The sequence below is a fragment of the Sciurus vulgaris genome, assembly GCF_902686455.1.
Source record: "Sciurus vulgaris genome assembly, chromosome: 11".
In the NCBI taxonomy this organism is placed as follows: domain Eukaryota; kingdom Metazoa; phylum Chordata; class Mammalia; order Rodentia; family Sciuridae; genus Sciurus; species Sciurus vulgaris.
Genome location: NC_136472.1, coordinates 102074346 through 102087548, shown reverse-complemented (window position 1 = coordinate 102087548; position 13203 = coordinate 102074346). Strand labels below are relative to the sequence as shown.

At 37.7% G+C, this 13203-nt stretch overlaps 1 protein-coding gene across 3 annotated transcripts in view; it reads right to left on the bottom strand.

The window, feature by feature from the left end:
* Positions 1 to 9198, bottom strand: part of LOC306638355 (uncharacterized protein) — a 196256-nt gene extending 187058 nt beyond the window's left edge. For 2 of the 3 annotated variants that reach the window (XR_013757474.1, XR_013757475.1), the window contains exon 1: positions 9080 to 9198. Coding sequence is in view for 1 of the 3 variants with exons in the window: in XM_079101676.1 (XP_078957802.1) it covers positions 9080 to 9183 (104 nt within the window). In the remaining 2 variants the exon portion in view is untranslated. The remainder of the gene's footprint in view (positions 1 to 9079) is intronic. The other variant, XM_079101676.1, reaches the window with a different exon arrangement.
* Positions 9199 to 13203: the final 4005 nt, after the last annotated feature.

Genomic DNA, 13203 nt, shown 5'->3' with positions numbered 1-13203 from the left:
GTCCTTAGCCTTAAAATTGCATAAAATGCAACATGATTTGAATAACTTTCTTCCCTTCTCTGAATCTTGGTTCTCTTGTAAAATGAGAAGACTAGACTGGTTGACCTCTGGGATTCATTCTAAGTGTCCTATGCTATATCAGGAAAAACAAATGTACTGCAGGTGTGGGCCAACTTCCTCCTCAAAGAGGCCTCACAGATGTCAACAATCAATCATGATGCTTTTCTGTTGAACTCAGATATAGCAGTGGCACCCTTTATAAGTAGATAACCATTAATAACATCAGAGCTAGCCAGGAGTCAAAATCCATTTTCCATGACTGATGTATGTATTTAAACTCTTAAAATGCCTCAAAGATTCAAATGATAACAGGGGCTCCAAAATACACGTTTGATTCTGCCCCAGTAACTAAGAAAATTCCTGTAGAGATGATAGGGCCAGAGTCAGCCACTGGAAGTGGAGAAAAGGCAGACATAGTCAACTGATATCAGAAAAGATTTGAAGAGTTTTGAGCAGAGTTGTTCTCCCATGTCCTTCACTTTTCCACACCCACCATCTCATTTCAAGGTTTAATGTCTACTCTGCACTGAAAACTGCTCTAAAAGTGGTCCAAAGAAGGAGGCAACACAGAATGGGTAAGAGTTGAAAGACCTGGATCACAACTGACAGTGACACCTTGGGTAAATAACATCTGAGTATTAGTCACCATGTCCTTAAAGTAGAGGTTACTTTGTAGGGTTGTTGCAAAGGGTAAATGAAGAATTTAAAAATGCTTTGAGCTTTCTACACAGAGCCAGCGACAGGTCCCCAAGCCAGTGGAGAGCTCCGACCAGCAAGCAGCCTCCTGGACCAGGGCAGGGCAGCCAAGACCTCTCCAGGCAGCCCTGCCCCCTCGGGCCGCGGGCTCTTTCCATGGGGCGATCCAAGATGGCAGACTAGAGGGTGACTGTATCACCAGTCACTCCAGAACTCAGGATTCAAGAAGGGGAGGCATTGAGAGACTCGGACGAAAATAGACCAATGGAGTGAGTCTCCTCCACCGGGTGAAGCACAGCCGGGGCGGCAGGCCAGGATACGGGCAGCTTATCAGAGCAGGACAGGGCAGCTAGAGTCTTCCCCATGTAGCCCTGCTTCCTCTGACGGTAGGCTCCTCCCGAACAGCCAGCTTCTCAGAGCAGGCCCCCCAGTGTGAGCCTTTCCACACAGAGCCAGCTCCAAGCCCTGGAATCGGTAGCGGGCTAGGGGCAGCTTTCTTTCGGAAGCACTACATTATCAACATCCTCCAAGACTTCAGTCTACTGAAGGCTGATTGACCTGGAAATCAACAGGGACACTATAAGCCAATAGAGGAAATCTGCAATATCACAGAGTTCCACTGATATCTGACCAATATGAGAAAACAAGGGAAGAAAATGTCCCAAACAAACCTAGATACTATATCAATAAAACCCAATGACAGCATAGCAGAAGAAATGTCAGAAAGGGAGTTCAGAATGTACATAATTAAAACAATCAGAGAAGCAAACGAGGAGATGAAAGAGCAAATGCAGGCATTGAAGGAAGAGATGAAAGAGCAAATACAGGCATTAAATGATCACACCAATCAACAGTTAAAACAGCAAATACAGGAAGCAAGAGACCATTTCAATAAAGAGTTAGAGATACCTGAAAAAAAGCAAACAAACAGAAATTCTTGAAATGCAGGAAACAATAAACCAAGTTAAAAACTCCATAGAAAGCATAACCAATAGAATAGAACACCTGGAAGACAGAACCTCAGACACTGAAGACAAAATATTTAATCTTGAAAACAAAGTTAAACAAACAGAGAAGATGGTAAGAAATCATGAAAAGAATCTACAAGAATTATGGGATATCATGAAAAGGCCAAATTTAAGAATTATTGGGATTGAGGAAAGCTTAGAGAAACAAACCAAAGGAATGAAAAATCTATTCAATGAAATAATATCAGAAAATTTCCCAAATCTGAAAAATGAAATGGAAAACCAAGTACAAGAGACTTATACGACTCCAAGTATACAAAATTACAACAGACCGACACCAAGGCACATTATTATGAAAATAGCTAACATACAAAATAAAAAAAGACTTTTAAAGGCTGCGAGAGAAAAGAATCAAATTACATTCAGGGGGAAACCAATAAGAATATCAATTTCTCAATCCAGACGCTAAAATCTAGAAGGGCCTGGCAAAACATTTACCAAGCCCTGAAAGAAAACGGATACCAACCAAGAATCCTATACCCAGCAAAACTTACTTTCAGATTTGATGATGAAATAAGATTCTTCCATGATAAACAAAAGCTAAAGGAATTTAGAAAAACAAAGCTGCATTACAGAACATTCTCAGCAAAATATTCCATGAGGAAGAGATGAAAAACAACAATGCAAATCAGCAATGGGAAGAACTAGCCTAAAGAAATAGCCAAATAAAGGAGTAACCAAATCATGTCAAAAAACAAAAATGAGTCAAATGACTGGGAATACAAATCATATCACAATAATAATCCTGAATGTTAATGGCCTGAACTCATCAATCAAAAGACATAGACGGGCAGATTGGATTAAAAAGAAAGATCCAACAATATGCTGCCTGCAAGAGACTCATCTCATAGAAAGAGATACCCATAGACTAAAAGTGAAAGGATGGGAAAAAACATACCATGCACACGGACATAGCAAAAATGCTGGAGTATCCATCCTCATTTCAGATAATGTGGACTTCAAGCCAAAACTAGTCAGAAGGGATAAAGAATAAGGGAAGCATAAATCAAAAAGACATAACAATCATAAATATCTATGCCCCGAACATTGGCTCATCCATGTACGGCAAACAAATCCTTCTCAGTTCCAGAAATCAAATAGACCACAACACAATAACACTAGGTAATTTTAACACACCTCTCTCACCACTGGATAGATCTTCCAAACAAAAATTGAATAAAGAAACCATAGATCTCAATAACACAATCAACAATTTAGACTTAACCGACATATATAGAATATACCATCCAACAAAGAATGAATACACTTTCTTCTCAGCAGCACATGGATCCTTCTCTAAAACAGACCATATTTTATGCCACAAAGCTACTGTTAGCAAATACAAGAAGATAGACATACTACCTTGTATTCTATCAGATCATAATGGATTGAAATTAGAAATAAATGACAGAATAAAAAATAGAAACTTCTCCAATACCTGGAGATGAAATAATACACTATTATATGATGAATAGATAACAGAAGACATCAGGAGGGAAATAAAAAAATTCTTAGAGGTAAACGAGAACAAAGACACATCATATCAAAATCTCTGGGACACTATGAAAGCAGTACTTAGAGGAAGATTTATTTCATGGGGCACATCCAACAAAAGAAGTAGAAATCAACAAATAAACGACTTAACACTACAGCTCAAAGCCCTAGAAAAAGAAGAGCAGATCAACACCAAAAGTAATAGAACACAGGAAATAGTTAAAATCAGAGCCAAAATCAAAGAAATTGAAACAAAAGAAACAATACAAAAAATTGACAAAGTAAATAGTTGGTTCTTTGAAAAAATAAACAAAATTGATAAACCCTTAGCCACACTAACAAAGAGAAAGACGGAGAACACTCAAATTACTAAAATTAGGAATGAACAAGAAAATATCACAACAGACACTAGTGAAATACAAAACATAATTAGAAGCTCTTTTGAAAATCTATACTCCAACAAAACAGAAAACCTTGAAGACATCAACAAGTTTCTAGAGACATATGAATTACCTAAACTGAACCAGGAAGACGTACACAAGTTAAATAAATCAATTTCAAGCCATGAAATAGAAGAGGTCATCAGAAGCGTACCAACAAAGAAAAGTCCAGGACCAGATGGGTTCTCAGCCAAGTTCTACAAAACCTTTAAAGAAGAGCTCATTCCAATACTCCTCAAAGTATTCCATGAAATAGAAGAGGAGGGAACCCTTCCAAACTCATTCTATGAAGCCAATATCACCCTTATACCTAAAGCAGACAGAGACACATTGAGGAAAGAAAATTTCAGACCAATATCCTTAATGAACATCGACGCAAAAATTCTCATCAAAATTTTAGCAAATCGCATACAAAAATATATTAAAAAGATAGTGCACCACAATCAAGTGGGTTTTATCCCAGGGATGGAAGGTTGGTTCAACATCTGGGAATCAATAAATATCATTCACCATATCAACAGACTTAAAATTAAGAATCACATGATTATTTCAATAGATTCAGAAAAAGCATTTGATAAAATACAGCATCCCTTCATGCTCAAAACACTAGAAAAAATTGGGGTAGTGGGAACATTCCTTAACATTGTAAAGGCCATCTACGCTAAGCCCATGGCCAATATCATTCTAAATGGTGAAAAACTGAAAGCATTCCTCCTAAAAACTGGAACAAGGCAGGGATGCCCTCTTTCACCACTTCTATTCAACATCGTCCTTGAGATCTAGCCAGAGCAATTAGACAAACCAAAGAAATTAAAGGGATACGAATTGGAAAAGAAGAACTCAAACTCTCCCTGTTTGCTGATGACATGATTATATATTTAGAGGAACCTGGAAATTCCACCAGAAAACTTTTAGAACTCATAAGTGAATTCAGTAAAGTAGCAGGTTACAACATCAATGCTCATAAATCCAATGCATTTTTATACATAAGTGATGAATCTTCAGAAAGAGAAGTTAGGAAAACTACCCCATTCACGATAACATTGAAAAAAATAAAATACTTGGGAATCAATCTCACAAAAGAGGTGAAAGACCTCTACAATGAGAACTACAGAAGACTAAAGAAAGAAATTAAAGAAAACCTTAGATGATGGAAAGATCTCCCATGTTTATGGATAGGCAGAATAAATATTGTCAAAATGGCCATACTACCAAAAGTGCTATACAGATTCCAATTAAAATCCCAATGATGTACCTTACAGAAATAGAGCAAGCATTTATAAAATTCATCGGGAAGAATAAGAAACCCAGAATACTGAAAGCAATCCTTAGCAGAAAGAGCGAAGCAGCGGGTATCACAATACCAGATCTTCAACTCTACTACAAAGCAATAGTAACAAAAACGGCATGGTATTGTACCAAAATAGCCAGGTAGATCAATGGAACAGAATAGAGGACATAGGCACAAACCCAAATAAATACAATTTTCTCATACTAGACAAAGGTGCCAAAAATATGCAATGGAGAAAAGATAGCCTCTTCAACAAATGGTGCTGGGAAAACTGGAAATCCATATGCAACAGAATGAAACTAAACCCCTATATCTCACCCTGCACAAAACTCAACTCACAATGGATCAAGGACCTCAGAATCGGACCAGAGACCCAGCATCTTATAGAAGAAAAAGTAGGTCCAAATCTTCAACTTGTTGACTTAGGATCAGACTTCCTTAACAGGACTCCCATAGCACAAGAAATAAAAGCAAGAATCAACCACTGGGATAGATTCAAACTAAAAAGCTTTCTCTCAGCAAAGGAAACTATCAGTAATGTGAAGAGAGAGCCTACAGAGTGGGAGAATATCTTTGCCACTCATACTTCAGATAGAGCGCTAATTTTCAGAATCTATAAAGAACTCAAAAAACTCTACACCAAAAATACAAATAATCCAATCAACAAGTGGGCTAAGGAAATGAACAGACACTTCACAGAAGATGATGTACAAGCAATCAAGAGATATATGAAAAAATGTTCAACATCTCTAGTAATAAGAGAAATGCAAATCAAAACTACCCTAAGATTTCATCTCACCCCAATTAGAATGGCGATTATCAAGAACACAAGCAACAATAAGTATTGGCGAGGATGTGGGGTAAAAGGTACACTCATACATTGCTGGTGGGGTTGCAAATTAGTTCAGCCACTCTGGAAAGCAGTATGGAGATTCCTCAGAAAGCTTGGAATGGAACCACCATTTGACCCAGCTATCCTACTCCTTGGCCTATACCCAAAGGGCTTAAAATCAGCATACTACAGAGATACAGCCACATCAATGTTCATAGCTGCTCAATTCACAATAGCCAGATTGTGGAACCAACCTAGATGCCCTTCAGTTGATGAATGGATACAGAAACTGTGGCATATATATACAATGGAATATTCCTCCGCCATGAAGAATGATAAAATTATGGCATTTGCAGGCAAATGGATGAAATTGGAGAATATCATGCTAAGTGAGATAAGCCAATCTCAAAAAACTAAAGGACGAATGATCTTGCTGAATAACGGATGAGGACATTAAGGGGCAGGTAGGAGGGGTTAGTGTTAGGGTTAGGGTTAGGTTTAGGGTTAGGGATAAGGAGGATGGTAAGAATGGAGGAAGGAAGGACTGTATAGAGGGAAAAGAGGGGTGGGAGGGGTGGGGGGAAGGGAAAAAATAACAGAATGAATCAAACAACATTACTCTATGTAAATCTATGATTACACAAATGGTATGCCTTGACTCCATGTACAAATAGAGAAACAACATGTATCCCATTTGTTTACAATAAAAAAATAAATAAATAAATACAAAGTAAAAATAAAAATTCTTTGAAAAAAAAAAATAACTACACAAAAATGTGATCCTTACATTAGCTAACACCTTTGGAGAACTTATCTGACAATCAATTAAGATGAGAAATGAACTTCAGGAAAGTCATTATGCTGCCAAGGAAAGAAGAGGACAGGGACAAGGGAGGCAGAGGTACAGTGACAGTGGAAATGTTTGGAATTCTAAGGCATTAATGAACTCTGAGTGAATACCACAGGGGATTTAGACATTCTGTTCCTTTTGCTCTTGAGCAAGGATTTGGTCAGGAAGAGTTCATCAGTTCTTCTCTCCAGGCATCTAGGACAGCTGCCTCTTCTAGGACAATGAGTAGAGAATGTGAAAGCATGTTCCTTTCAGTTTTAGAAATTAAGTCCTAGCCCTACAGGAGTCTGCAAAAAAGGTACAACTTACCAGAATTTTGCCACTATCTCTCTTGCTATGTATTTTATATGACTGAGTGAGAACAGTGGTTTGGGAACTTCTAAGGGAAATAAAGGTCATTCTGATAAAGTGGGGAGGAAAGTCAGCGAGAGAGAGAGAGAGAGAAGGAGGAGGCAAAGTGCAACCACTGTTTGCTCTAATTGTATATAAACACATGGAAGAGAACTGAGCCATAGCAAACTTAAATAAACTCTCATGAATGCTTTACAACTTCAAGACTGTAAGAGGAAGAAAACAAAGGTTATTGGGTTTTGCATCAAAGATGTTAATTCTCTCAAAAATCTTGATAGAAAAACATCTGAGGTCACTTGATTCTAAGTCTTGTCTTGGTTAAGTATTTTATTTCCCTTTTTACAATGTAGGCTAAAGAAGTTCAGAGTAGTAAAGTAGGTAGTTGAGGGTAGGTAGCCCAGGCACACATTTTTCTACATCTTCTGCCACTATGTCACAGAGTAAGAGATCAACAGACTGCATAACTTCAGAGAAGACAAAAGCTAGAGGTAGAAAATGAAGAAGACAAAGTTCTAACTGCCTATTGAACAGAAGGTCTCCAATATGTTCGTATTTTTTAAAAAGAGAAAATGTTGAAAGGAACACATACTCAATTTGCTGTAGAAAATCAGAGAGTACTTTAGGGCACTAGTGAACTATTTGTTCTTATTCTGTTTTCATTCTTGACAACACAATTTCTACACCAAAGATTTCAATATAATTTTCAAACAATCCAGTGGGATCCTACTACATGACAACCTCACATATTTGATCATTTTTACTCTACCACCTTGTGCATGGACCACAGTGAATGATTCTGCTAACATATTCAAGGTTATAATGAGCATTAGTGGTAGGTCTGAAGTAGACAGAAGAGAAGTATATCTGAAGAGTGGAACTTCACCTAAAATAGAACCTGCTAGAATATATGTTCTGAAACGTGCACAGAACCAAGGTAACTAGGGTAGGGTGGAGGGTGGCAGGATAATATCCAGAAGGAGCTGAAACTGTACCATCTCTGTAACCTTTCCTGTGCCTAGCAGAGCACTTAGCTTATGCTAGACTCACAAAAAATGTAATTTTTTTCTAATTGAACCTGATCTACTAAAACTAGTTACTGCTTACTGAAGGCTCAGCCCTAGCTCTGAAAAAAAATGAAACAGTGACTTCTCACATGAAATTGTAGTGTTCACATGGAAACTAAAAAATGATTATGACTTTCAGAAGCACAATAGCCCAATAAAGTTTTCTAGAAGAAACAGGAGTTAAAGTGAGAATCATGTGGAAAGACCTGTGATTATATACAAAGAAGTTAATCTTTTAGGAACTCAGTTTTGAGTTTAAATTAGAAAGATCATGATTATGTCTCTCCCAGATTGAATCACAATTCAGTCCAATTCCAGACAGTGTGTGTGTGTGTGTGTGTGTGTGTGTGTGTGTGTTTTCTCACAGGCATGTGCCCATATGCATGTATGTGTGTAAATGGAAGTTTTAAAACACTGACAGCAGAATATCCCTGGGCTTTTATATTTTGGAACCTTGGAAAACAGCTTGGGTCTATTTTGAGAAATACCATGCTGATAACCCTGAACACTTCTGCAGATGGAATTCAGAAAATGTTAAACATGAGATAATTTCAACTCCGTGGAGAGAACTACACTATAACATGGATGTGAATTAGCTATGACTTCTCAGAGATTTCATAAGAAAAGTATTCACTACATTAGTTCAACACCATAACCTCTTAGTCATCAATTCAGTTTCCAAATAATAGCTCCCAATGGTTCATATCTGTGTTACAAATAGTAACAAGTCACCACTGGTTACCTCCCAGAAAGCTCCTATTGAAGTATGGACTTGGTCAGTAAGTAGTGATAACACAATCTACTAATTGTCACAATAAAACAAATTGGTTTTATAAAACATGTTCAAGTGACACAGAGAAAAAAGAGTCATTCCACTCATTCAAATGCCAAGTATTTTAGTCAGTTTTTTCACTCCTGTGACTAAAAGACCTGACAAGAACAATTATAGAGGAGGAAAAGTTTGAGGGCTCACAGTTTCAGAGGTCTCAGTCCTTGGACAGCCAGCTCCATTTTTTCAGGGTTACAGGTGAGGCTGAACATCATGGCAGAAGAGTGTGGCAGAGGGAAGCAGCTCATGATGGTGAAGAAGTAGAGAGAGAGATCTCCACTTGCCAGATACAAATATATACCCAAAGCCAAGCCCCAATGCCCCACCTCCTCCTGCCACACCCCACTTGCCTTCGGTTACCACTCAATTAATCCCATCAGGTGATTAATTCACTGATTGGGTGAAGGCTCTCATAACCCAATCATTTCTTCTCTGAACCTTCTTGCATTGTCTCATACATGAGGTTTGGGGGATATCTCACATCCAAACCATAACACTGAGTGCAGACACAAAGAGGCAGAACACTATAACAGAGAAGATCTGAGGATTTAGAGCCACACCTGAGTTGCATTGGAAGCTTGACTGTCACTGGATGTGTGGCCCAGAGTGATCAACTACTCTCTGACTCTGTTGCCTAATAATCTAAAAGGAAAAAGAAAAACCTGTTTACTTGATTTCCTTAAAGACTTAATGAGATAATTATGTTTATTACCTAGGATGGGTCTTAATAATTGGCAAGTATATAAGTCTAAAATACAACTTTCAGGACACAATGAGAATTAGAATATAAACCACATTGATTTTTTTTCCTCATATAATTTTTTGAATTTTTAAATTTTCAATGAACATTTATTTATTTATATGCAGTGCTGAGAATTGAACCCAGTGTCTCATACACGCTGGGTAAGCACTCTACCACTGAGCCACAACTCCATGATGTTCTCCTATAACCTCCCTGAATTCTATGTGCTGAATATTTACTTTCAGTCAGCTTTTTCACTGCTGTGACCAAAAGACCTGACAAGAACAATTTTAGTGGAGGAAAAGTTTATTTGGGGACACATGGTTTCAGAGGTCTCAGTCCACAGATAGCCTATTTCATTCCTCAGGGCCTGGTATGAGGCAGAACATCATGGCAGAAGAGTGTGGCAGAGGAAAGCAGCTGAGAACATGGCACCAGGAAGCAAACACAGAGCTCTGTTCAACAAGGAAAAAATATAAACCCCCAAGGCACACCCCCAGGGACCCTCTCTTCTAGTCACACCCTACCTGCTTATAATTATCATCCAGTTAATCAGGGGATCAACATGTTAATTAGGTTAAGACTCACATAACCCAATCATTTCACCTCTAAACCTTCTTGCATTGTCTCACAAATGAACTTTTAGGGGACACCTAATATCTAAATCATAACAATATGTTAGCCTAATCTGATGGAAAACATTTCTCTACAAAAAAAATTGTTTTATATTTTTAAATTGACCCTTAAAAATTGTATGTATTTATGGAGTACCATGTGATCTTTCAATATATGAATACTTTTTTTATTGTAAACAAATGGGATACATGTTGTTTCTCTGTACATGGCGTAAAGGCATACCATTTGTGTAATCATAAATTTACACAGGGCAATGTTATTTGATTCATTCTGTTATTTTTTTTCCTTCCCCCTCACCCCTCCCACCCCTCTTTTCCCTCTATACATTTTATGATGTTCAGACAAGTACCAGACTCAAATCAACCCCCTCAGCTCACAATCATTTACAACTTTAATTGCATCTTTTAGAGGAAATAAGCATGGTTTGTCTCAGAGCTATGTGTGTGCCTAAAACACCAAAAAAGGAAAAGGCTAAACACCAAGAAACAACATGTAATAAGTATTGGTTTAAACATCAAGCTTAAGGAATGAACAACTATCAAAGGAGCTCGATTTGGTATAATATATCTAAGGTGCTATTTTGTGGTACTTTATGTGGAAGACCCATGAAATGGGCTTACTGCCTAAATTATGACATTATATAAGAACACACAAACACACAGAAAAGGTTTGCAAATCTCTTGTGATTCAAATCAAAATAAATATCAGAGGAAGAGAGCTCTTGCTGTGGCATCAGGTTACTCAAACTTGGGGCAATCTTGACTCATAAAATTCCAGTTTCCTAAAATATATCTAAAAACCTTAATGAGCACCCAAAAGCTTGCCTTGGGAGTGATAAAGGCTCAACTTTGTTCTTGCTCTAGACTTTAAAATCCTAATATCTAAAACTAATGAAGGCAGTTGAATTCAGAGACTAGGATAAAAGTCAAGCCTCAGATCTGGGAGAATTCTGTATTTAGTTCATTTGAAGTACAGATTGCAGGACTATCAACCTCATGTGCTGTCTCTTACTCTTCTTCCAGAATATATTTCAACAGATCATTGAATGTAAGATGTTACATGACCTGGAACAGTAACCCCTTTGGGGATTAGGACTAATTGGGCTTTTAGTTGCATTTGGCTATGAAGCTGATGGCCTCCCTATCAGAAAAGAGCTGGCTATTTTTAACCACAAACACAAATAAAATGCATTGACAAATATGAAAGAGAATATTTACACAAGTAGGCAGAATGTGTAATGTTTAAAAGGTTTTTGTTTTGTTTTTGCATGAGAATCTCTTATGTTAACTTTAGAAACTGACCTGTGGAAGGGATAGGAAAGGGAAGTCTCTCTGTAATTAAACTACTTCAATCTAACCAGCAATTTGGCTCAGAATAGGTCCTTGTCCTCTCTTCTCCAGATTCTTTATGTTTTTAAATTAACACTTAAAAATTGTATGTATTCATGGAGTACCATATGATGCTTCAATATGTGCATACATTTTATGATGTTCAGATCAGGGCAAATGTATCCATCTCCTCGAACATCTATCCTTTTTTGTGGTGAAAACATTTAAACTTCTTTCTCTTAGCCTTTTAAAATATGCAGTCCATATCAATATTTATAGTATCCTGCTGTACAACAGAATATCAGAACTTATTTCTCCTACCTATAACTTAGTGCCCTTTGAGCAACCTGTCACCATCCTTTCCCCTTAACTCTTCTCAGTCTCTGCTAACCAGTATTATGCTTTTCAACCTCAAGGAGATTAACCTTTTTTTTTTTTTTCACATTGGTAACTATGAATTTTATTATGTGGACATCTACTGTGGCATGAATCTGTTCAGACTTTCTAGGCAGTGGACAGGCATCCCATAGTAGCAAGGAATGAGACCCCCAATGCCGCCTCCTGGTCAATATGGTGGTCATCATCAAGGCATGCCGGGTTACCTTCCTGGTGCTATGCCACAATATGGGCAGGGACCACCAATGGTACCCCTTTACCAAGGTGGGCCTCCTTGAATTCCAATGGGAATGAAACCTCCTGTAATGTCGCAAGATGGCCATTACTGATCTTGCTTCATTGAGTTTAATAGGTTTGGAGATTAGACCTTTCTTCAATTTGTGCTGTTTATATAGCCAAACTTCCATCAATAAGGCTTCATTGTGATTTTAACAAACATTCTCTTCCCACATACCAGGAACTGCTGGACATTTATTTTACATGAAATCAACATTTTTAGATTCCACATATGAGGTAGATAATGTGGTATTTATCTGGCTATGCCTGGGTTATTTCACATAACATAATGACCTTCAGTTCTATCCATGTTGGCGTATGTGACAGGATCGTATCCTTTTCTGGTTAAATAGTGTTTCATTGTGTGCATATACCACCTTTTATCCATACATCAGTTGATGGACTCTTAGGTTGTTTCTATTTCTTGGCTATTGTGAATAGTGTTATAATGAACAGGGGAGTGTGGATGTCTCTCGGACATACTGATATCATTTCCTTTGGCTATAGATAATGTGGGGAAAATATCTGTATGTATGGAAATTATTCAGTAGAGAGGGAATAATTAATGATAAGTGAGAGAAATAACTCCTATTTTGTTCCCTGCAATTGAGGAGAAAGGAAATCTTGTTCAGGAGAAATCTCAGTGTGATTTGGGGTGGTTGGGGTTAGGAGTCCCCATGCTTCTCAGAAGTATAAGGGTGAACATGCATTTTCCTTCCACTATAGGAAGAACTATTAGCTATCAAATTCTACGTAATACAGGAAATACAAGGAGAAAAAAAATCACTGAGTTAGTCCAATACTGTCTGGTTGCAAGAAAGAAAGTGATCCAAGATCTGATGCCTCAGAACCCCATACCTCACTCCAAATTGTACCAGTTCTATCTTCCT